The 23514-nt window shown below is 38.5% G+C and overlaps 2 protein-coding genes across 7 annotated transcripts in view; both read left to right on the top strand.

Moving 5' to 3' along the window:
* LOC128237370 (arginine/serine-rich protein PNISR-like) overlaps positions 1-3120 on the top strand; it is a 142967-nt gene extending 139847 nt beyond the window's left edge. For 2 of the 3 annotated variants that reach the window (XM_052952839.1, XM_052952838.1), the window contains exon 13: positions 1578-3120. In XM_052952839.1, coding sequence (XP_052808799.1) covers positions 1578-2809 — 1232 coding nt within the window. In that variant the 3' untranslated portion in view covers positions 2810-3120. The remainder of the gene's footprint in view (positions 1-1577) is intronic. The other variant, XM_052952840.1, reaches the window with a different exon arrangement.
* Positions 3121-5979: 2859 nt separating this feature from the next.
* On the top strand, positions 5980-23253 carry LOC128236569 (solute carrier family 49 member 4 homolog). 4 transcript variants are annotated; one of them, XM_052951504.1, is made up of 15 exons: positions 6346-6411; positions 6544-6684; positions 6877-7027; positions 8278-8368; positions 8618-8781; positions 13144-13207; positions 16461-16507; positions 16827-16880; positions 17051-17180; positions 19450-19558; positions 19772-19839; positions 20008-20126; positions 20380-20562; positions 21582-21700; positions 22705-23253. In XM_052951504.1, exons 3-15 carry the CDS (start codon positions 6955-6957, stop codon positions 22738-22740), a joined length of 1257 nt encoding a protein of 418 aa, XP_052807464.1. In that variant the 5' UTR covers positions 6346-6411; positions 6544-6684; positions 6877-6954; the 3' UTR covers positions 22741-23253. The 4 variants fall into 4 exon arrangements, with proteins under 4 accessions (XP_052807460.1, XP_052807462.1, XP_052807463.1 ...); XM_052951500.1 differs by lacking the exon at positions 6544-6684 and having other exon boundaries at positions 5980-6411; XM_052951502.1 differs by lacking the exon at positions 6544-6684 and having other exon boundaries at positions 5980-6411; positions 21582-21719.
* Positions 23254-23514: the final 261 nt, after the last annotated feature.

Genomic DNA, 23514 nt, shown 5'->3' with positions numbered 1-23514 from the left:
AATTTTAATCATTTTAAATACACAGGAGTTATTGCAGGAAAGTTGTTGCTGTATGTTGCATAACAGGCTGGTGCCGTGGACGGGGGAAGTTGTCTTGCAATGCATACAAATTAAACGGAAGATGCAAGGCCAAAACTTTCACAGCTAAATTTTCACCATCCACAGCACCGACCTGTTATTCTATTTAGCCTGTTGAATATCAAATGTCATTTCAACAAAATGTCTGTTTATGTTTTTTTAAGTTGTCCATAAAATTAGTAACCACTGACGACAACCTGTTTGTTAGCTAATTCACATAGTCAACTGACCTGATAAAGCAAGTTTAAAAGGTTGTTTAGTACGTAAGTAATATGGTAAATTGTTTGAATGTTTAGAATATCTAGTAGTCTGCTTTACCTCGTGATGTTTCTAAACAGGAAACAGGTAAGATGATTGTTCAAAAAGCTAATATGATCTTGCCATTAATGTTTAAGCAAATGGCACCTTTCCATTATTTCAAACATAATTTACCAGTAAGTTACAGTGTGTGTATACCACATGATAAATGCAAGGTCGGAAGGCAATATTTTGCTTGGAATAAAGACTTGAAACAAAGATAACTATTTCTTCACCATTTGAAATGAAATATAGCGCAGTCTACGCCACTTACTGAGCCCTGCCTTCGGTCTTTTACCAGAGTTTGATTGAGAGTTTCTTGAAACACTTGGACAAACCTTTTCACATTACGGCCGTCTGACAGAGCACTCAAACATTATTATGAAAACAGGTTTTGTCGAAGTTTTTGATGAAACTAATCACCTTATCAAACTTCGGTAATAAAACGAATACAGGGCTCTTTAAGCGGCATAGAGTGCCCTTTGTTTTATTTAAAATGGTATAGTAAAAGAAAAGTTATCTTTCATTTAAGTCTTTATTTTAAGCAGAAGAATGCCAGCAACGCAGCATATATGACATAATTTATCACATGGTATACACACACTGAGTTAGAATGATGAAAAGTTGTTTTAATTTAAAATGTGCTAACTGATAAAAGTTTGTACATACCAAATACACCGAAATGATAAAACTCTGGATTATTTTTAAAATCAGGATTTGAAGCTTTGAATTTAAAACTGCTGTATATTTGTGGAATTTGTTATTTGCAATAAAATATTGAAAAGTAATGAAATGGATATATAAAAGACTTTGAAAACAGTTTCAACTGGGATGTAAGCTAATTTTCAGGATTGAGATATCTGGGCTGTTATCTAGTTAAGATTAATGTGCATTAGAAAATGAATGTTCATATCAATACATATTCAGACATACGTATTGATACGAACATTTATTTTATTATTGGTGTAAATTGAAAAAGTGTGGGACAAGCAGTCTTGATAGGACTTTGGTTGCATATTTCAACTTTTCAAACACAGCGTAGTGAAGCTACGTTATTTCTGTAAAAGCTATACATGAACCAATATCTCTTAGAGTAGCAAAAATATCAAAATGTTCACTACAGTGAAAAAAGTATTAAAAAAATAGATCAAAATCAGTGACTGATGCTAAATTGTTAATTATTGTAATTTGTACAATTGCAGAAGAAATCCAGGATATGAAGAATATGCCAGCTTTTCTCAAGGAGCCTCTGTCAGAATCTCACAGCAAATACCCATTTAAACAAACTAAACATAGTGAAATACCAGGACTTGATAATACCAGTGAAACCGATGAACATGACGCTGAAAATCATAAATCTAGTAGAGAAAGGAGGGAGAGTGGTCATGCTCATAGAACTGACAGTAGATTTGAGAACTCGAGACATGAGAGTTCGAAACAGGAATCTAAAAGAGAGAAAGACACAAAAACTGGGAAAGAGAGAGCAAAATTGAAGAAAGAAATGTCTAGTAGTTCAAGTAGCTCTAACAGTTCATCCTCTGACTCGGATAGTTCCAGTTCAGATTCTAGCTCGAGTTCATCTAGTGAGGATGAACATTTTCAGAAAAAGAAAAGCTCTACATCTAGTAAGAAAGGTAGTGGTTCAGGTAGTAGTAAACGTAAAAGTGGCAAGGACGATGATAGGAATGACAGAAGTGTTAAGCGTAGTGACTCAAATAAGTCTACTACAAAGGAGAAAGAACGGGAGAGAGAGAAAGGTGTGGTGAAGTCGCGGAGGGAGAGTGAGAGAGAAAGGGAAAGACGGAGCGATAGACACCGTAGCAGAAGTGGTTCAAGGGATAGGTCAGGGCGGCAGGAACGTGATAGGAGTAGGTCAGGAGAGAGGAGTAGGCGAGATCGGGATAGGTCGAGTGAAAGGGCAAGTAAAAGAGAGCGAGAAAGAAGTAAGTCAGGAGAGAGGTCTAGAAGAAGAGTTGAGAGAAGTAGATCCCATGAATATGAGAGGCATAGACAGGACTCGCGTGATGGTAGAGATCGGGAGAGAGAGGAGGGGAGATCAAGGAGAGAGAAGGGTAGGGATAGGTCTGCTAGGGATGACTCATTTGATAGGGATGAGGTTCACAAAAAATCCAAAAAGTCAAGGAGGGATGACCATGAAAATGGTGATTCTTCAAGGTCAAAATCCAAGAAGCATCGAAGATCCCGGTCTGATTCCTCCGAGAGGGACAGCTACAGTCGTAGTAAGCATAAGAAGTCCAGCCGGGACGTGAGTGCGGCACGTGACTCGAGTAAGCGGAGCAAGCGTGACAGAGATGAGTATGAGTCAGCTGATAGAAGCGGTAAGAAGTCGAGTCACAAACGCAGATCCAGGTCAAGGTGGGCAACCTATTTTGATTTATCTTCAATTTTGAGCACCCTTCATTTACGCCTATAGATGCCTATATTCTGATACATCATATTGTTGAATGTCTTACAGTAAGGCATTTCTTTTGCTATGCTGTTCCTTAGTTTTAGCATTTAGGAAACTGTTTTGTGAAAACCCTCTTAATGGTGCTGTATACTTTCAGGTGATGAACACCTTGGAATGACATGATGTACGACCACCTACAGAACTTGTTTGTAATTTGTTCCTGTGTATTTTGTAAATTATGTGCTCATTTTATGCAAACTATTTTCGATGTTTTTTGTTTTTTCCTCATTTCTCTGTAAATTATTTAAGATTGATAAAGGTGAAATAAACTGTTACTTTTTCTTACTGATCACTTTAACGTCAACCAAATCTCAATGTTATATGGGGTAGTTCTTTAATATAACGGTTGTCATGTCTTTAGCGTTTTCGTTCATTTAAGTGATTCTCTTAAATGTCAATGCGAGTACACATAAAGCAAGGACCAAGACTTCGGCTGAGCTGAAAGACATGTCCATAATGAATTTTACGGAGGTCGACGCATTAAAGGTCACATTAAAGTATGGGCCGTCTTCTACGAGGCTAAATAAGATCACAGGAGGTCAACAGTAACCGGTTACTCCAGCTTAAACACTTGAAATAACTTTGGTCGAGATTCTAGATGTTGACACCATCCTGATGTCCGGTGTAATCTTGCAAAGAAAACGCCGTTCATTGGAGGAAACTCGATGCGACTGAGGCCTTGAAGCGCCATCTGAGCATGAAATGCTCAAGATGAACTACTGTAATAGGTCGTTTTCAGAAAAGTCAATGGTTTAAGTGCCACATTTCATGGTCAATGGTTTAAGCGCAATATGTGCGTGATCAATGGTTTAAGCGCCACATGTGCGTTGTCATCGGTTTAAGCGTCACATGTGCGTGGTCAATGGTTTAAGCGCCACATGTGCGTGGTCAATGGTTTAAGCGCCACATGTGCATGGTCAATGGTTTAAGCGCCACATGTGCGTGGTCAATGGTTTAAGCGCCACATGTGCGTGGTCAATGGTTTAAGCGCCACATGTGCGTGGTCAATGGTTTAAGCGCCACATGTGCGTGGTCAATGGTTTAAGCGCCACATGTGCGTGGTCAATGGTTTAAGCGCCACATGTGCATGGTCAACGGCTTAAGCGCCACATTTGCATGGTCACCGGTTTAAGCGCCACATTTGTATGGTCAACGGCTTAAGGCCCACATGTGAGTGGTCAACAGATTAAGCGCCACATGTGCATGGTCAACGGTTTAAGCGCCACATGTGCGTGGTCAACGGATTCTTTGCCACTTTTGCATGGTCAACGGATTCTTTGCCACTTTTGCATGATCAACGGATTAAGCGCCACATGTGCATGGTCAACGGTTTAAGCGCCACATTTGCATGGTCAACGGCTTAAGCGCCACATGTGCATGGTCATCGGTTTAAGCGCCACATTTGCATGGTCAACGGTTTAAACGCCACATTTGCATGGGCAGTTGACCTTAAGCGCCACATTTGCACGGGCAACGGCTTAAGCGCCACAAGTGCGTGGTCAACGGGTTAAGCGCCACATTTGCATGGTCAACGGATTAAGCGCCACATTTGCATGGTCAACGGCTTAAGCGCCATATTTGCATGGTCAACGGCTTAAGCCCCACATGTGAGTGGTCAACAGATTAAGCGCCACATTTGCATGGTCAACGGTTTAAGCGCCACATGTGCGTGGTCAACGGATTCAGCGCCACTTTTGCATGATCAACGGATTAAGCGCCACATGAGCGTGGTCAACGGTTTAAGCGCCACATTTGCATGGTCAACGGCTTAAGCGCCACATGTGCATGGTCAACGGTTTAAGCGCCACATTTGCATGGTCAACGGTTTGAGCGCCACATGTGCGTGGTCAACGGATTAAGCGCCACAAGTGCGTGGTCAACAGATTAAGCGCCACATGTGCATGGTCAACGGTTTAAGCGCCACATGTGCATGGTCAACGGTTTAAGCGCCACATGTGCGTGGTCAACAGATTAAGAGCCAAATGTGCATGGTCAACGGATTAAGCGCCACATGTGCATGGTCAACGGTTTAAGCGCCACATGAGCGTGGTCAACGGCTTAAGCGCCACATGAGCGTGGTCAACGGATTACCATCTTCGCATACACGGTCTCAGAACTATATCGACTGGTCGTTGTCCGTAAGATCACTGGTTTAAGCACCATATTCGCATGAACTGCTCATAGTGAACAACAGTGAATGGTCGTCGTCCGTAAGGCCACTGGTTTAAGCGCCATCTGCGAAGAGGAACGGAAACAGTACGTACGTTCAAGCTACTAGTGCTACGTCATCCAGAAATGTGTAGTTTATTAAATGCAAACATGTAGTTGATGTCCATGGCAGATATACGCCATCAAGCTCCTATGCTCTTGGAAGGTGAACATAATGGCGCCTACAAAATCACGAGAAAAGCCTTATATGCTATTGTTGGTTAGCCCATCCGCACAAGGTATTACAGGGCGGCGGCGGGCAAGCTTTAGAGAGGTTGCAAGACACGACTTGCACTTCTACTTCCTGGACAAGTGCTACGAATTGAATTGAAAGCTTCACCCGCGATACCAAATACACTTAACCCAAATCGACCATTTTACTCTTAGTTTCGAAATACAGTTAAATACTTCAGATATTTAACTTGCTCAGAAATATTTATTCGAAAAAGCGATCGTACGATACGCACTGTCCCACTATAGAAGTAATATTTCATTCATAAGATACGATATGACGCCAGTTGGTGAAAGACCATGCATATCTATCTCATTCACATTAATTCCCATTTACAAAGCAACTATTATTTGGACGGTTTAAAAAAACAATACTATAATAAACATTGTAAGTTGCATCTCCAATTATTCAAGTACCTGACTACCTGCTGTGAAAGGCATACTGGGCCATGCCCTTGGATCAAGGTCATTTCCCACACAGCTGAGTTCGATGAGCACAAGCACGGTCTGTTATTGCTAATAATCAGATGACGGCGGGCATAAAAACACTGTATTGAGCCACATGTCTATAAAAACTTGTATTACAGTAAACATCGATGTCGCCACAGCTAGTCCGGCTATTTTCGTAATCACTTAAGATCAGCTGTATCTGCAAGTGTTAATTTGTTTAAAACATTTGCATTACACATCGTTCGTGCAGTTTATATAATAATGACATTTTATCAAACATGGCCGTTCTTATAAAGTAACTATGCATACATTCTCTCAACAATAAAGTCCTCATGTGATACGGAAGTGAAATATTAGCTTGATTCTAGTGGGATTCATTCAAAGTCCAAGAGGCAATGAGTGCCATGCTGTTATATTGGTAATAAAAGGATTATCTTTGGACAAATTTATGGACATATTTTCAAGAATCTTTGTAAACTATTTCGGACAGATACAATAAAATTGTGTGTAACTCGCGATCGATCTGAAATATAAAGCCTTTACATAGGGCCCCGGTGTAGATGCATGTGGATCGCGTCGAGGGGGCGGGGGAGCAGCGACCCTTGCTGAATAGGACAGCCATTTACCCGGTGCGCTGGTACATTATCGCCACCTTCTCCTATGGCGGCCTTACACAGGTACATGTATATACAGTGACCCGTGGAAGTTAGTATCAGAGAGTGAGTTTAAGAGCGGCAGGTTGTGCTTGACGGGGCAGCCGCCTACCCGTTTCACTGATATCTCATCGCCATTATCCCCTGCCTTTCAAGGTACGTGTATATAGACAAAGGCCCGGGTAAGATGCCCATGGGTTGAGACGAGTTGGAGCGGCGGCCCATGCTTGACTATAAGCAGACGTACATCCGATACGCTGGTATACCATAGCCGTAGTCGCCGATGGCTGTTGCTCGGTACGTGTATAGGGTATTTATACATTTCGCTTATATATACAGTGTATATGTATTTGCTGCTAGTTTATTAAAAAAAGCTAAATTTAAACACTGCATGTAGACTAAACTAATAGCATTTATACGAAATTTTTGTTAGAGTACATACAAAATGATAGTGTTCATACATGTTTATACATGTTGCTCTTCTTCTAGGCGGTTTTGTATAATACTTGGGGCCCGGTCACGGAGTCTTCCAAGGCGGTGTTCGGGTGGACCGACGGAACCATCGCCATGTTCCCTAACGCCGCCAACATCGCCTTCATCATCACCGTTATACCCGTCAGTATCCTAGCTGACATCAAAGGTATTTAATATTTTATACATGGTATATGCTTTTAAATGAAATAGTGGGCGTGTTTATTATGTTTATGCGTGAGTATGTGTCGTACAGTACCGAATGTCCTTTCTACCACATGATTATGTAATCGTTAATCTCATAGGAGGCAGTATACCATATATTTTCAAGGATGATGAAAACAGATGTATATGAACATAATCGTATACGAACCTGTTGTTCATCATCCCTGACCAATACTGCAGCAAACCATTCAGTTGAGTTGTGCGCCTGGTACGTTGTATTGAGATTATGTCACTCAGTGAAGCCGGAGTAATTGCCATTTGATGATCAATGTATGTACTACTGACACAGCCCTTATTTCTTGGAAGCAGGTCAAGTGCAGACATTATGTCTCTCTCCATACATGGGGATACATAGTTGTTGCCCTGTCCGTCCGTAGGTTAGTCCGTACGTCACATTTCGTTTCCGCTCATTAACTATAGAACGCCTGGACCCAGGAACTTCATATTTGCTATGCAGGTTAGTCATGACCAGTAGGTGACCCAATTGATTTTGAGATCAGTAGGTCAAAAGTCAAGATCACGATGACCTTGAGGTGAAAAAACGGTTTCTGCTCAATAACAAGATATTTTGGGTCCTGGAAATTTCCTTTAGTATGCGAGTTGGTAATGACTTGGTGAGACCCTATTGATTTTGAGATCAAAGGTCAATGACTAATACATGATCCCTATTGATTTTGAGATACGTAGGTCAAAGGTCAAGATCGCTGTGACCTAAACCTGAAAAACGGTTTCTGTTCAGTAAAAAGAACGCTTGCCCCCCAGTAACTTCATACATGGTATGCTAGTTCGTCAGGACTAGAAGATGACCCCTTTTGAAATATAGATCAAAAGCTCAAAGGTCAAGGTCGCGATGACATGCAGGTGAGAAACGGTTTCCGCTATATAACTAAAGAACGCTTGGTCCCTTAAACCCAAGATGTCCATACTTGGTATGCAAGTTGGTCATGCTTAGTAGATGACCCTTTTTGATTTTGAAATCAATGATCTTGTGCAGTAGATGCTCACTATTGAATACAGGTGAATAGGTCAAACTTCAAGGTCACTGTTGGTTCGTCTCCTGTCCAAAAGTACCAATTCCATGTCCATCATTGGATATCTCTCAATTACGACCAGACAATGGGGGAGACAAGTGCTTTTCAAAAACACCAATCTCTTGTTTGTCTTTTCATGCACTATATGTGGAATTTCTTCTAGGTTTACGCCTTGTGATGCTTATGTGTACGTCGATACTGATGGTGTCAACTGTTATACGATGCTTCACAATGAACCCAACCGCCATGACATGGTACGACTCGAGAATTTAATAGGAGTCAATAACGTGCACATTTAATAGCAACACGAACAAATTTGCGTTTAGTCTACTCACATTGATGAAACTATTTAGATTGATATAACACATGTATGACAGGACGTCAACCAATAAAAATATAACTTAAAGCATTTTTTAAGAAAATACATTTAAAGGCAATTCATTTAAAATGAGTTGTTCTCGCTATATTTTCACCCCTGCTAGTGTGGTATTGTGTGTTTTCAGGTTGTCGTTCGTGTGTGCGGTGGGGTCGGGACTTGGAGGAACCATCCTGCTGGCCGGGCCTCCCAAGGTCTCCTCCGTGTGGTTTCCGCCCCATCAGCGGGCCTCCGCAACCGCTTTTATCTCAGTGTCAACATATGTAGGGGTCGCTGTGTCATTCATACTAGGTAAAGTTTTCTGCATGGTTAAAAGGGTTGAACAACAATTTGAAGCTATTTTATCCTATAATATCTATGTCACTCGGACATTAATTGAGCTATTGCATCCTACTGATCTATGTCACTCGGACAACAATTGAGCTATTGCATCCTATTAGATCTATGTCACTCGGACATTAATTGAGCTATTGCATCCTATTGATCTATGTCACTCGGACAACAATTGAGCTATTGCATCCTATTGATCTATGTCACTCGGACATTAATTGAGCTATTGCATCCTATTAGATCTATGTCACTCGGACATTAATTGAGCTATTGCATCCAATTGATCTATGTCACTCGGACAACAATTGAGCTCTTGCATCCTATTAGATCTATGTCACTCGGACAACAATTGAGCTATTGCATCCTATTAGATCTATGTCAATCGGACAACAATTGAACTCTTGCATCCTATTGATCTATGTCACTCGGACAACAATTGAGGTATTGCATCCAATTGATCTATGTCACTCGGACAGCAATTGAGCTCTTGCATCCTATTAGATCTATGTCACTCGGACAACAATTAAGCTCTTGCATCCAATTGATCTATGTCACTCGGACAACAATTGAGCTCTTGCATCCTATTAGATCTATGTCACTCGGACAACAATTGAGCTATTGCATCCAATTGATCTATGTCACTCGGACAACAATTGAGCTCTTGCATCCTATTAGATCTATGTCACTCGGACAACAATTGAGCTCTTGCATCCTATTAGATCTATGTCACTCGGACAACAATTGAGCTCTTGCATCCTATTAGATCTATGTCACTCAGACAACAGTTGAGCTCTTGCATTCTATTACCTCTATGTCACTCGGACAACAATTAAGCTATTGCATCCTATTAGCTCTATGTCACTCTGACAACAATAAAGCTATTGCATCCTATTAGCTCTATGTCACTCTGATAACAATAAAGCTATTGCATCCTATAATATCTATGTCACTCGGACAACAATTCAACTATTGCATCCTATTAGATGTATGTCACTCGAACAACATTTCAACTATTGCATCCTATTAGATGTATGTCACTCGAACTACAATTCAACTATTGCATCCTATTAGATGTATGTCACTCGAACAACAATTCAACTATTGCATCCTATTTGATGTATGTCACTCGAACTACAATTCAACTATTGCATCCTATTAGATGTATGTCACTCGAACAACAATTCAACTATTGCATCCTATTTGATGTATGTCACTCGGACAACAATTCAACTGTTGCATCCTATTTGATCTATGTCACTCGGACATTAATTGAGCTATTGCATCCTACTGATCTATGTCACTCGGACAACAATTGAGCTATTGCATCCTATTAGATCTATGTCACTCGGACATTAATTGAACTATTGCATCCTATTGATCTATGTCACTCGGACAACAATTGAGCTATTGCATCCTATTGATCTATGTCACTCGGACATTAATTGAGCTATTGCATCCTATTAGATCTATGTCACTCGGACATTAATTGAGCTATTGCATCCAATTGATCTATGTCACTCGGACAACAATTGAGCTCTTGCATCCTATTAGATCTATGTCACAAGACAACAATTGAGCTATTGCATCCTATTAGATCTATGTCAATCGGACAACAATTGAACTCTTGCATCCTATTGATCTATGTCACTCGGACAACAATTGAGGTATTGCATCCAATTGATCTATGTCACTCGGACAGCAATTGAGCTCTTGCATCCTATTAGATCTATGTCACTCGGACAACAGTTAAGCTCTTGCATCCAATTGATCTATGTCACTCGGACAACAATTGAGCTCTTGCATCCTATTAGATCTATGTCACTCGGACAACAATTGAGCTATTGCATTCAATTGATCTATGTCACTCGGACAACAATTGAGCTCTTGCATCCTATTAGATCTATGTCACTCGGACAACAATTGAGCTCTTGCATCCTATTAGATCTATGTCACTCGGACAACAATTGAGCTCTTGCATCCTATTATATCTATGTCACTCAGACAACAGTTGAGCTCTTGCATTCTATTACCTCTATGTCACTCGGACAACAATTAAGCTATTGCATCCTATTAGCTCTATGTCACTCTGACAACAATAAAGCTATTGCATCCTATTAGCTCTATGTCACTCTGATAACAATAAAGCTATTGCATCCTATAATATCTATGTCACTCGGACAACAATTCAACTATTGCATCCTATTAGATGTATGTCACTCGAACAACATTTCAACTATTGCATCCTATTAGATTTATGTCACTCGAACTACAATTCAACTGTTGCATCATTCAACTATTGCATGATATTAGATGCATGTCACTCGAACAACAATTCAACTGTTGCATCCTATTAGATGTATGTCACTCGAACAACAATTCAACTATTGCATCCTATTTGATGTATGTCACTCGGACAACAATTCAACTGTTGCATCCTATTTGATGTATGTCACTCGGACAACAATTCAACTATTGCATCCTATTTGATGTATGTCACTCGGACAACAATTCAACTATTGCATCCTATTTGATGTATGTCACTCGAACAACAATTCAACTATTGCATCCTATTTGATGTATGTTACTCGGACAACAATTCAACTGTTGCATCCTATTTGATGTATGTCACTCGAACAACAATTCAACTATTGCATCCTATAATATCTATGTCACTCGGACAACAATTCAACTGTTGCATCCTATTAGATGTATGTCACTCGAACAACAATTCAAATATTGCATCCTATAATATCTATGTCACTCGACCAACAATTCAACTATTGCATCCTATTTGATGTATGTCACTCGAACTACAATTCAACTATTGCATCATTCAACTATTGCAAGATATTAGATGCATGTCACTCGAACAACAATTCAACTGTTGCATCCTATTAGCTGTATGTCACTCGAACAACAATTCAACTATTGCATCCTATTTGATGTATGTCACTCGGACAACAATTCAACTGTTGCATCCTATTTGATGTATGTCACTCGGACAACAATTCAACTATTGCATCCTATTTGATGTATGTCACTCGGACAACAATTCAACTGTTGCATCCTATTTGATGTATGTCACTCGAACAACAATTCAACTATTGCATCCTATTTGATGTATGTCACTCGAACAACAATTCAACTATTGCATCCTATTTGATGTATGTTACTCGGACAACAATTCAACTGTTGCATCCTATTTGATGTATATCACTCGAACAACAATTCAACTATTGCATCCTATAATATCTATGTCACTCGGACAACAATTCAACTGTTGCATCCTATTAGATGTATGTCACTCGGACAACAATTCAACTGTTGCATCCTATTAGATTTATGTCACTCGAACAACAATTCAACTATTGCATCCTATTGATCTATGTCACTCGGACAACAATTCAACTACTACATCCTATACTATCTATGTCACTCGGACAACAATTCAACTATTGCATCCTATTTGATGTATGTCACTCGGACAACAATTCAACTATTGCATCGTATACTATCTATGTCACTCGGACAACACTTCAACTATTGCATCCTACAATATCTATGTCACTCGGACAACAATTCAACTATTGCATTTTATTTCATTTATGTCACGAACTGTACGTGCTGGAGTTGTTTAACCATTACTATTGAAATATGTAAAAATAAATACTAGTATATATTTGTTTGCTGGCTTTGTACCTTGCATCTTCTTTGCTGACTTGGCACCTTTGCAGTTTCCCATACCTTATAATATTAGTGTACTTGCTGCGTACTCTTTTACTTAGTCCGTTCCCTTTTATAAAGTCTGTACACTTCACGTGGTCTGTAGACTCGAACATGACCCCTTTTAGCGAAAACCGGATAATTTGATTGAGAATTTCGTTGGGTGGGCAGACGGCCTGGCATCAAACATTGGGTATGTACTTTGTAGGTAGTTTATATGACGAGCTTGCTGGGGATTGCTTTTGATGGGGTGGGAACAAGGTCACTGTTACGAAAAATAGAAAAATGTTTTCCGCCCAATGACAGTAGTTAGGATGGATGGATTGTGATGAAAGTGTGTAAGCGTTTAATTTCAATCACGAGTACGTAAGTTATAGCACGGTAACGCTCAGCCTTATTGTTGCCATTCCGCTATGGAAGTTATTGTGTGGAGGAAGACAAAGGAAACAAAATGGCGCAAGGCAATTTATAGACTTAGGCTTTAGACATGAACAGTTGATAAAAGGAAGGACAATTACGACTCGTTTCCCTATAAGTTTTGATGTTGCGTTTTATGACCGCAGAACCACTGACCACTGCATGCTATTATATTCACCCCAGGTCCGCAGATAGTCGCCAGTCCACAGTGTGGTAACTCAACGGAACATACAACGTCCAACGTAACGTAAGCATTCTCTAATACCAACATCAGTGTCTTCGTCGGATATCGGCGACTGACCCATTATGGTACACTTCTATCATCAGCGAGTAACGGAATGGGTCACTCGTGGATATCCGACGTTAGACCACATTGTGACAAAAAAGTAATATACATGTTAATATTTACCGTTATATTGAGATTCGTATTTAAGGAAACTTCTTTACTACGCCTAATAACGAACTGAGAAGCATTTTGTTATTTGATTTACACGATTCTGTACAATGTCGAAATAATGTCATGTTTTCAACAAAAGAGAACACCACTTTAAAACAGTTTCAAATTGTATATGACTTGACTTGCATATGTTGAAGCAAAGTATGCCTAAGGCTGTGTGCTCGTCCTGTGTGATAATTAAAACAGGGAGTTATTGCTTACAAGTATTTTATCCCCAAAAATGTATCAATCGCTTTGTCAGACTTTGAGATATTGATGGTTTTGATATTTTTTATATTTTTGGATTTTACAGACTTATCTCCCTCGATTATGTGCAAATCGCAGATTGTTATAGGCTCACAAACATCATCTTTTCATACAAATATAGTATTTCTAAACCGTTTGAATGCAATTGCATTTTAATGTTATCCTATTTGATATATTGTTGAAGATAAAATACTGTGAAATCATTAATGTTCGTGGTTTTCGTGGGTGGGGTGACCCACGAATTCAAGATCCCACGAAATATAGTCCTTTTATTCACTTGTTATGTACATACTATGTTATGTACGTACATAGTATATTCTTTAGAGAGGTCGCAGTATACAGCGTAAATACCGAACTGACAGTATATCGAACTATTATTGTTTTGTTAATATATTGTATTTGCCTTAAACAAATAACAAACTAAATTAATTCATTGTTTTTTTTTATGAAACAAATGACAGAAACACATGCTGTAACGTGTGCTATTTATGAAAATCTCCAGGTTTACAAGATGTGCGTATTGAATGTCGGTACTCGATTTATTTCTTTAAAGAAATATTTAATTTAATCGATTACTTTGATTGTTTACTCAAATATACGCACCTTTGCAAAAAAATTCATTGGTATTCAATGGCTTCGTCGATCTATATCTGTGATCAAGGTGCATCTTCTTTAATTACCTTAATTTCCAATTAAATCGATAGTTGACATGGGTATATGCACTAATTGGCATGTTGTAACACTATTGCGACATTAGGTAGAACGACGAGCCGGGCTAATACTAAATAAGACCCAAAGACTTTACAAAATATATGAGCATTTTCCACGCAAAGTGGAAGAAATCAGGAAAACACTGTACCCGATTGTAAGGGAGTATCTCGATTCTGGGAACAAGGTGTCATTAGTGCGCGATAAGCTTTATGTGAACGGTTCTCTATACGACCTAACTACGAAGTCATTCAGCCGCCCAGGGAACCAATTTGATTGCACCAGACCATCCACGCCTGAGGCTCACCACAACGGAACGTCCCGACAACTGTTCACGGAGTGGAATCAAGGCGGATATCACCACAGCCAGCATCGCCCCCCCCCCCCCCCGTACCCCATCCGTCAATGACTCCTCCCCCTAGACAACCACGCAGGCAGCACTGATAGTTATATATAGTGATTTGCTTGAACATTTCCATTCTTTATTTTGAGTTTTTGAATGTATGTATTACATATGTAAATATATGTACTGTAGTTATATGTTAATCATTGTCGATTTGCAGATTTTTCACAGACATATATGTATGACATGTGGTGTAGTTTAAATTATTATAATTATGTAAAACATTAATATTGTCATGTTGGCGTAATACGATGTTAGTTAGAAACAAGCTGTGATGTATTATTAACATGTCTCATGTCAGAAAAACAAAATATTGAATTAAAAACCCCTTTGAATTCCTATCACTTTATTTCGGATAGGTTTTCTCATATATTAAGGGGTTTTCGTATGACTCTCTCTTTTTTGCAGTATTTCGTTCGCCAAATTTGATTAAATATATCTTTTTTCAACTAGGCATACACTTGAGATAATCTTCTTATGTACAAATGATTCGAAGGTAATATTTCTACTATTGATACAACCTTATTCATTGAGAATTGTCTAAAATGTTTTCTGACTTCATGTGAATGACTCTCCGATACTCGTATTGGGTATCATATAAATTGTTGTTAGAAATTTACAATGTATCTTCCGCCATGTATGTATATATGTTTTGTATATGACCTCATTTGCCATTTGTATGGTATGAGTGAATAAACGGTTTTTGACTTGACATTCGGAGCTCCTCGGTCATTTTTATCGAAACAACTTCGAATGTATGCCGGTACATCAGTTGAAGTAGTTCGTAAACTTTTGAATTATATCATTTATGAAATGAAGTGTTTTAGAATTGTATTTATTGATCTAAGTTTAAATTGATTGCCAGTGAAGTATATTATTGCAAACAAAATTAAGATTTCCAAGAGGAAAGTCATTAAGTTTAACTGCTAAATAAAATCACTACGCGATCGTCTTGCAGCGGACTGAAACGTACCTCTTTTTTAAGTATGTAAACCGTCCACATACATCGGAGGTTGTTTTCGATAAAAATGGCCGAAGAGTTTCGAATGTTATTGCGAGTGTCATAAACCGTATGACGTATATGAGTGAAATCATGTGCCCAACGCGTGGAGATTATGCAGACGATTTAGAACGATCGCAGTTTCGGATTTTTTTCTCAAAAATGAAAAACCACGAATTCAAGTACCCACGAAAATGTAAAATTTCGGAAAACCACGAAATTTTATGCCAACGAATATAAATGATTTCACAGTAAGTCAAATTAAAATTATCATTTAAGTATTGAACTACGTTCAAATACCTAAATGCTATACACATATCGTGTTATGAACAGAACAGAAGTTTATTTTGACTGACTACATATGTCACGGAACCTGCTTTTATGTCTTATTTAACAAAACATAGTATAATTAACTTTCAAATGCATCTGCTTACAATTCTTGCAACAGGTAAAAATAACTTCGGTTTCATAGTATAACTGTCAACCTGTAAAAATAACGCGCCTTGTATGGGATCGAACCAACGACCGTAGGGTTAATAGCTTAGTGCGCGACTGAGCTAAATTGTGGACTTGGCAGTCTTATCGCAATCTACAATGCCAGAAATTGCCTCTGTTTTTACAACGCTGAAAACTACTATCGGTTATTGCCTACCACTACCGTTATATTAACATGCAATATTTCACAGGTATTTGAGATATACATCATCCATGGAGTGCAGCAACACCAGTCGGAGTACGTCAGTATACAATTATATGTAGTTGAATAATTTTTCTTTGACGATTTATCTACTAAGTATATATTTTGCTGTTCTTGTATTGCTGTTATAGCGTACTTGTTACACAAACAACAACAACAACAACAACACCAATAATAATAATAATAATAATAATAATAATAATAATAATAATAATGATAATGATAATAACAATATTATTATTTATAATAATAATATAATTATTAAACTCCGAGTCCTGATATCCACTGGGTTCTCGCGGTGGCGGCTCATTATTATTATTATAATAATTATTCCAATTTTCAATTTATTTTTCAGCTTTTATTAACAGAGTCAAGATGGCAGAAGACATTAAAAATTTGATGTTCATTTGTAAGTTCAAATTTCTACTATACCAGTACAGAAAAAAAAATCATAAGATATTTAAATTAGTAACAAGTGTGTCGGTTCTCAAATGTGATAAAATAAATATCAAATGGTATGATATTCGATTGTATTAACGCGAATGTTATTGTTTTATTATGTTTTTTTTCTATTGCAAGACGGTGGCCTGGGTGTGTTACTATTTTTATTGGTACTGGTATATTTCCCTTCTCACCCACCCCACCCACCAAGCCACTCAGCCGCCACCGCGAGAACCCAGTGGGTATCAGGACTCAGAGCCCTCGTCAGGTATTTAAAACATGTTTATTGCTATCCAACGATAGTTATGTATCACCAGATGCCGGCCATTGTGTGTCAATGGTTGTCCTGGTGCTGGTGGGTTTCCCGGTTGACCCGTTCCGCCCTCTGAGCAACTCAAACGCTACCGAGAGAACTCAGTGGTAACCAGGACTCGGGGTACAAACAAGCAATGGAAATCCATTTGCTACTGCAGGAACAAACAATGATATACTTTGTCATACATCTAAAACACGCAATGTTTATCTTTTTGCTAATACTGCGATAAATAAGCAATGGTAGCCTTTGTTCAACCACAGATGCAAACAGTAATAGTCCTTGATGTACTGCAGCAGCCCTTGTTCAATTACAGTAACAAGCATTGATAACCCTTGTTCAACTGCAGGAGCAAGCAATGATAACCCTTGTTCAACTGCAGGAGCAAGCAATGATAACCCTTGTTCAACTGCAGGAGTAAGCAATGATAACCCTTGTTCAATTACAGTAAAAGCATTGATAACCCTTGTTCAATTAGAGTAACAAGCAATGATAGTCCTTGTTCAATTACAGTAACAAGCATTGATAACCCTTGTTCAACTGCAGGAGCAAGCAATGATAACCCTAGTTCAATTACAGTAACAAGCATTGATAACCCTTGTTCAACTGCAGGAGCAAGCAATGATAACCCTTGTTCAACTGCAGGAGCAAGCAACGATAACCCTTGTTCAACTGTAGGAGCAAGCAATGATAACCCTTGTTCAACTGCAGGAGCAAGCAATGATAACCCTTGTTCAATTACAGTAGCAAGCATTGATAACCCTTGTTCAATTACAGTAACAAGCATTGATAACCCTTGTTCAATTACAGTAACAAGCATTGATAACCCTTGTTCAATTACAGTAACAAGCATTGATAACCCTTGTTCAACTGCAGGAGCAAGCAATGATAACCCTTGTTCAACTGCAGGAGCAAGCAATGATAACCCTTGTTCAATTACAGTAACAAGCATTGATAACCCTTGTTCAACTGCAGGAGCAAGCAATGATAACCCTTGTTCAACTGCAGGAGCAAGCAATGATAACCCTTGTTCAACTGCATGAGTAAGCAATGATAACCCTTGTTCAATTACAGTAAAAGCATTGATAACCCTTGTTCAATTACAGTAACAAGCAATGATAGTCCTTGTTCAATTACAGTAACAAGCATTGATAATCCTTGTTCAACTGCAGGAGCAAGCAATGATAACCCTAGTTCAATTACAGTAACAAGCATTGATAACCCTTGTTCAACTGCAGGAGCAAGCAATGATAACCCTTGTTCAACTGCAGGATCAAGCAACGATAACCCTTGTTCAACTGTAGGAGCAAGCAATGATAACCCTTGTTCAACTGCAGGAGCGAGCAATGATAACCCTTGTTCAATTACAGTAGCAAGCATTGATAACCCTTGTTCAATTACAGTGACAAGCATTGATAACCCTTGTTCAATTACAGTAACAAGCATTGATAACCCTTGTTCAATTACAGTAACAAGCATTGATAACCCTTGTTCAAATGCAGGAGCAAGCAATGATAACCCTTGTTCAACTGCAGGAGCAAGCAATGATAACCCTTGTTCAATTACAGTAACAAGCATTGATAACCCTTGTTCAACTGCAGGAGCAAGCAATGATAGTCCTTGTTCAATTACAGTAACAAGCAATGATAACCCTTGTTCAACTGCATGGGTAAGCAATGATAACCCTTGTTCAATTATAGTAACAAGCATTGATAACCCTTGTTCAACTGCAGTAACAAGCATTGATAACCCTTGTTCAACTGCAGGAGCAAGCAATGATAACCCTTGTTCAACTGCAGGAGCAAGCAATGATAACCCTTGTTCAACTGCAGGACCAAGCAAAGATAACCCTTGTTCAATTACAGTAACAAACATTGATAACCCTTGTTCAACTGCAGGAGCAAGCAATGATAACCCTTGTTTAATTATATGAACAAGCAATGATATTACGTGTTCTACTGCAGGAACAAGCAATGACAATCCTTGTTCAATTACAGGAACAAGCAATGATAATCCTTGTTCAACTGCAGTTACAAAAAATGATAACCCTTGTTCAACTGCAGGGGCAATGAATGATAACTCTTGTTCAACTGCAGGGGCAAGGAATGATAAGCCTTGTTCTACTTCGGGAGCAAGCAATGGTAACTTGTTCGAATGCACGGGCAAGCAATGGTAACTTGTTCGAATGCACGGGCAAGCAATGACAGCCTTTGTTCTACTACAGGAACGGGCCATTTTGGGTTGTATTGGTGGCGTGTGCTGTGCCTGTCGGCATTCTTGGCGCCTGGCTTTCCGTATTGGCCGTAAATCTGAGTCCTCGTGGTATTTCACAAGTAATACATTTAAAATGCGCTATTTATTTCATGAACATGTCGCTGACGTTTTCGTTCTGTGCACAGTTAAATTGTGCTACTTTGTCTTATTTTTTAATGCTAAAGAAATACAAAAAAAACATACATTTTTGTTGTCAATATTCACGTTTATTAGTATTAATATTAATACTAAACTTCATATAACAAAGTACCGATATAATGTTTCCATTTCAGACAACTGCTGGATATGTGGGGTTTTACCAGACAGTGGCAGGGTGTCTGTCAGGGCTAACAGTTGGCAGGTGAACCAGTTGTCTTGTTGTCGTGTCTAACAGACGGATTTTTAACTTTAAATGTCCATCAGCTTCTCTCGGTAAAGTTAATTTTAGCTACGAAGTGAATTGCTGCAAGTGGGAAAGAATTATTTAAGGAATGCCATTTTGAGCTTCAGTTGTTACTTCTTACTGCAGGTTTTCTGATGTGTTTAAAAAACGGATGAAGACCATTTTGATCATATGTTTTACGGGAGCTGCTGTCGCCTCTATCTGGTTTATACTTCTGGCAGAGAAATACATCACGTTCAATCTCCGTAGGTTTTATATTTTAATTCAAGATTTGTGATCAGTTGCGGTCATCCGTTCATTTAGAATTGAAGTGGTACAACATTTTAATAATTGTTAACAACTTCCTTCTTCAGTACATGCACGTTGCATGCGGTCATGCTCGACGTCTGACCGTACACTCACTTTAGAATGAAGTCTTCAACTAAATATTTGACCCAAAGTTTGAGTGAGGCAGTTTTGGTTCAGCCCTATGTCAATACATGTATTTCCATCTTCCAGCCTCCATGTACGTGTCGAGTGTGCTGATAGGCGTGTTTATTAACGGGGCGGTGCCGCTATGCTTCGAGATCACGTGTGAGACCAGCTACCCCGTGGCCGAGGGCGTGTCCGGCGGGGCCTTTACGCTCCTCACTAACCTCGTCGGCGTCGGGTTCTTCTGCATTCTTCTCATCAAAAACATAAGTACGAAAACAATAAGCTGCAAGTGTTTCTATGTTTTAGTTGCGTTGATAGATACAATCGTTGTGTCGTTGATATATATACTCGTAATTGAGTTGATATATGTAATTGTTGAAGCGTCGACATAATTACTCCTTTTTGCGTTGATAGATATACTCGCTGCTCGCTACTGTTGCTTTAATAGAAAAAGTCGTAGTTGCACTGCTAGATATATTTGTAGCTGCATTGATATATATATTCTCATTTTACGTGAAAACACATACTCGATGTTGCGTTGATAATTTTACTCGTTGTTGCAATGATAGATGTACTCGTACCTGCATTGGTAGATATACTCGTTGTTGAAATGATAAATAAACTCATACCTGCATTGGTAGATACCCTCGTTGTTGCAATGATAAATAAACTCATACCTGCATTGGTAGATATACTCGTTGTTGCAATGATAGATGAACTCGTACCTGCATTGGTAGATATACTCGTTGTTGAAATGATAAATAAAGTCGTAGCTGCATTGGTATATATACTCGTTGTTGCAATGATAAATGAACTCGTACCTGCATTGGTAGATATACTCGTTGTTGAAATGATAAATGAACTCGTAGCTGCATTTGTAGATATACTCGTTGTTGAAATGATAAATGAACTCGTACCTGCATTGGTAGATATACTCGTTGTTGAAATGATAAATGAACTCGTAGCTGCATTGGTAGATATACTCGTTGTTGCAATGATAAATGAACTCGTAGCTGCATTGGTAGATATACTCGTTGTTGAAATGATAAATAAAGTCGTAGCTGCATTGATAGATAAACTCGTTGCTGTGTTGAGAGATATACTTGTAGCTATGTTGAGTGATAAAATATGCTCGTAGTTGCTTTGATAAACACACTCGCTGTTGCGATGATATATACTTGTATGTAGTTTACGTGGACTAATTTCTGGTGCCAATTAAAGGACAATGACGCTGAATTTTTAAAGGTATAAAGCTAGTTTCGTCATAAGACAGTACTTTATTACAGGCTACTCTTGGATGAACTGGGTGTTGTTTGGTTCTAGCGTGCTGGCGGTTATTTTGCTTTTCTTCTTTCCGGAGAGATACTGCCGCATTGACATTGACATCGAGCCACTAGAGGACGCGGTTAGTCCTTTCTGATTTGGTAGTCACGTTACTATTATACTTTGCATGAAAAATGTTCTTCCTCTATGAATTTATACCGAAGTAAGCTTTTCCAACTCATGGAAATAGGGCAGAAGATGGACAGTAAAACCATGGTTTATACATCTGTGGAAAACACTTTTCTCTACATACTTTTCTAACTACATGTATTCCCTTTATACTTATACTTGTAAGTGGCTTTTTCTAACTCTACCATATATCTATCTGTAAATGCCTCTACTTACTTTTTTATATATATCCGTACGTGCCTTTTCTGACTTCTCCCTAAATACTTATATTTGTCTTTGCTAACTTTTTCCTAAATACTTATAAGTGTCTTTGCTAACTTTTTCCTATAAACTTATAAGTGTTTTTGCTAACTTTTCCCTATAAACTTATAAGTGTCTTTGCTAACTTTTCCCATAAACGTTTAAGTGTCTTTGCTAACTTTTCCCATTAACTTATAAGTGTCTTTGCTAACTTTTCCCTATAAACTTTTAAGTGTCTTTGCAAACTTCTCCCTATAAACTTGTAAGTGTCTTTGCTAACTTTTCCCTATAAGCTTATAAGTGTCTTTTCTCACTTTTCCCTAAATACTTATATTTGTCTTTTCACACTTTTCTCTATTAACTTATGTCGGTTCTTACTTTTCTCTGCATACTTATAAGTGTCATTTCTAACTGTTCCCTATTACTCTGTGTCTTTTCTAGTCAATGATTTAGTGGACACCGGCCTATTTTCTTCAAGAAGTTAAGATTGAATTTTTTAGGTGGTTAATAATAATAATAATAATAATAATAATAATAATAATAATAATTAAATATGAGTTTTACATTTATGACACAAGTTAAAAACAGATTTCATATATATGTGTAGGATGTCCATCTTGTACAGCACTCGATACACACATATAAAATGTTACCATGTGGAGATGTTAGTTGCGGTACATTTTTGTATTCAAAATAGGTTGCTGTTTCTTATTTCAGATTCGGGTCTCCACTGTTGTTCCAGAAGAAGAATAGGTATTCATATACGATATCGGCAGGGATTATAGATTGTCTGAAAACATTTGTTTTAACACACTTAAGCCCTGGGCTTGATCGGCAATCATGTGCATTGCATATAACTTTCAGAATCAATGGTTCTACAGTTCAGGATGAGTCCTTAACTGAGGATTGAGAGCTTTTAACGTTAGGCCTCTGTACAGTTGTTAAGATTGTTTGTTTTTTTGCTCGGATATTAGTATCAAAGACAGCAGGAAGGATCATGAAATTAACAAATAACTTTGGAAACGATTTCAAAGGGGGACTCTCTTTGGGCATACTCAAACAGACCCCCCTGGATTGACAATTATCTGCTGTTGGAACCCCTGAATATTGAAACGCGCTGTTATGAACTGTTCTGACCAATTTGCAGTGTGTTATTGTTTTGTCAGTTTTAAATGTAATATCAAACAAAAGACATTTAAAGCGGGAAATATCTGCGATCCTTGCAGTATGTTAAAATAGAAATAAACTCAAACCAACAAAAATGAACTTGACTGATTGAAAGAAAATTTGTGTACGTATTTTTCTTCATATTGTGGTATACAGTTAGATGTGATACAAACATTGTAACAAATTGAAAAAAAACATGTTGCACAATAACTAATCACCCTCTAGACGGCAGAAAATCGGGGGCGGTCTCGGACAAGCCTCGGAAGACCGACCGAGATGTTCCGAGATCATATTCCGCCATTCGGAATTTCTCGGCCATTTTCCATCGAAAACAACATGGGATGTATGCCGGTACTTCAG

The sequence above is a fragment of the Mya arenaria genome, chromosome 6 (genome assembly GCF_026914265.1).
Source record: "Mya arenaria isolate MELC-2E11 chromosome 6, ASM2691426v1".
Lineage (NCBI taxonomy): Eukaryota > Metazoa > Mollusca > Bivalvia > Myida > Myidae > Mya > Mya arenaria.
The sequence above is the reverse complement of the archived record's forward strand: the minus strand, read 5'-3'. Positions and strand labels throughout refer to the sequence as shown.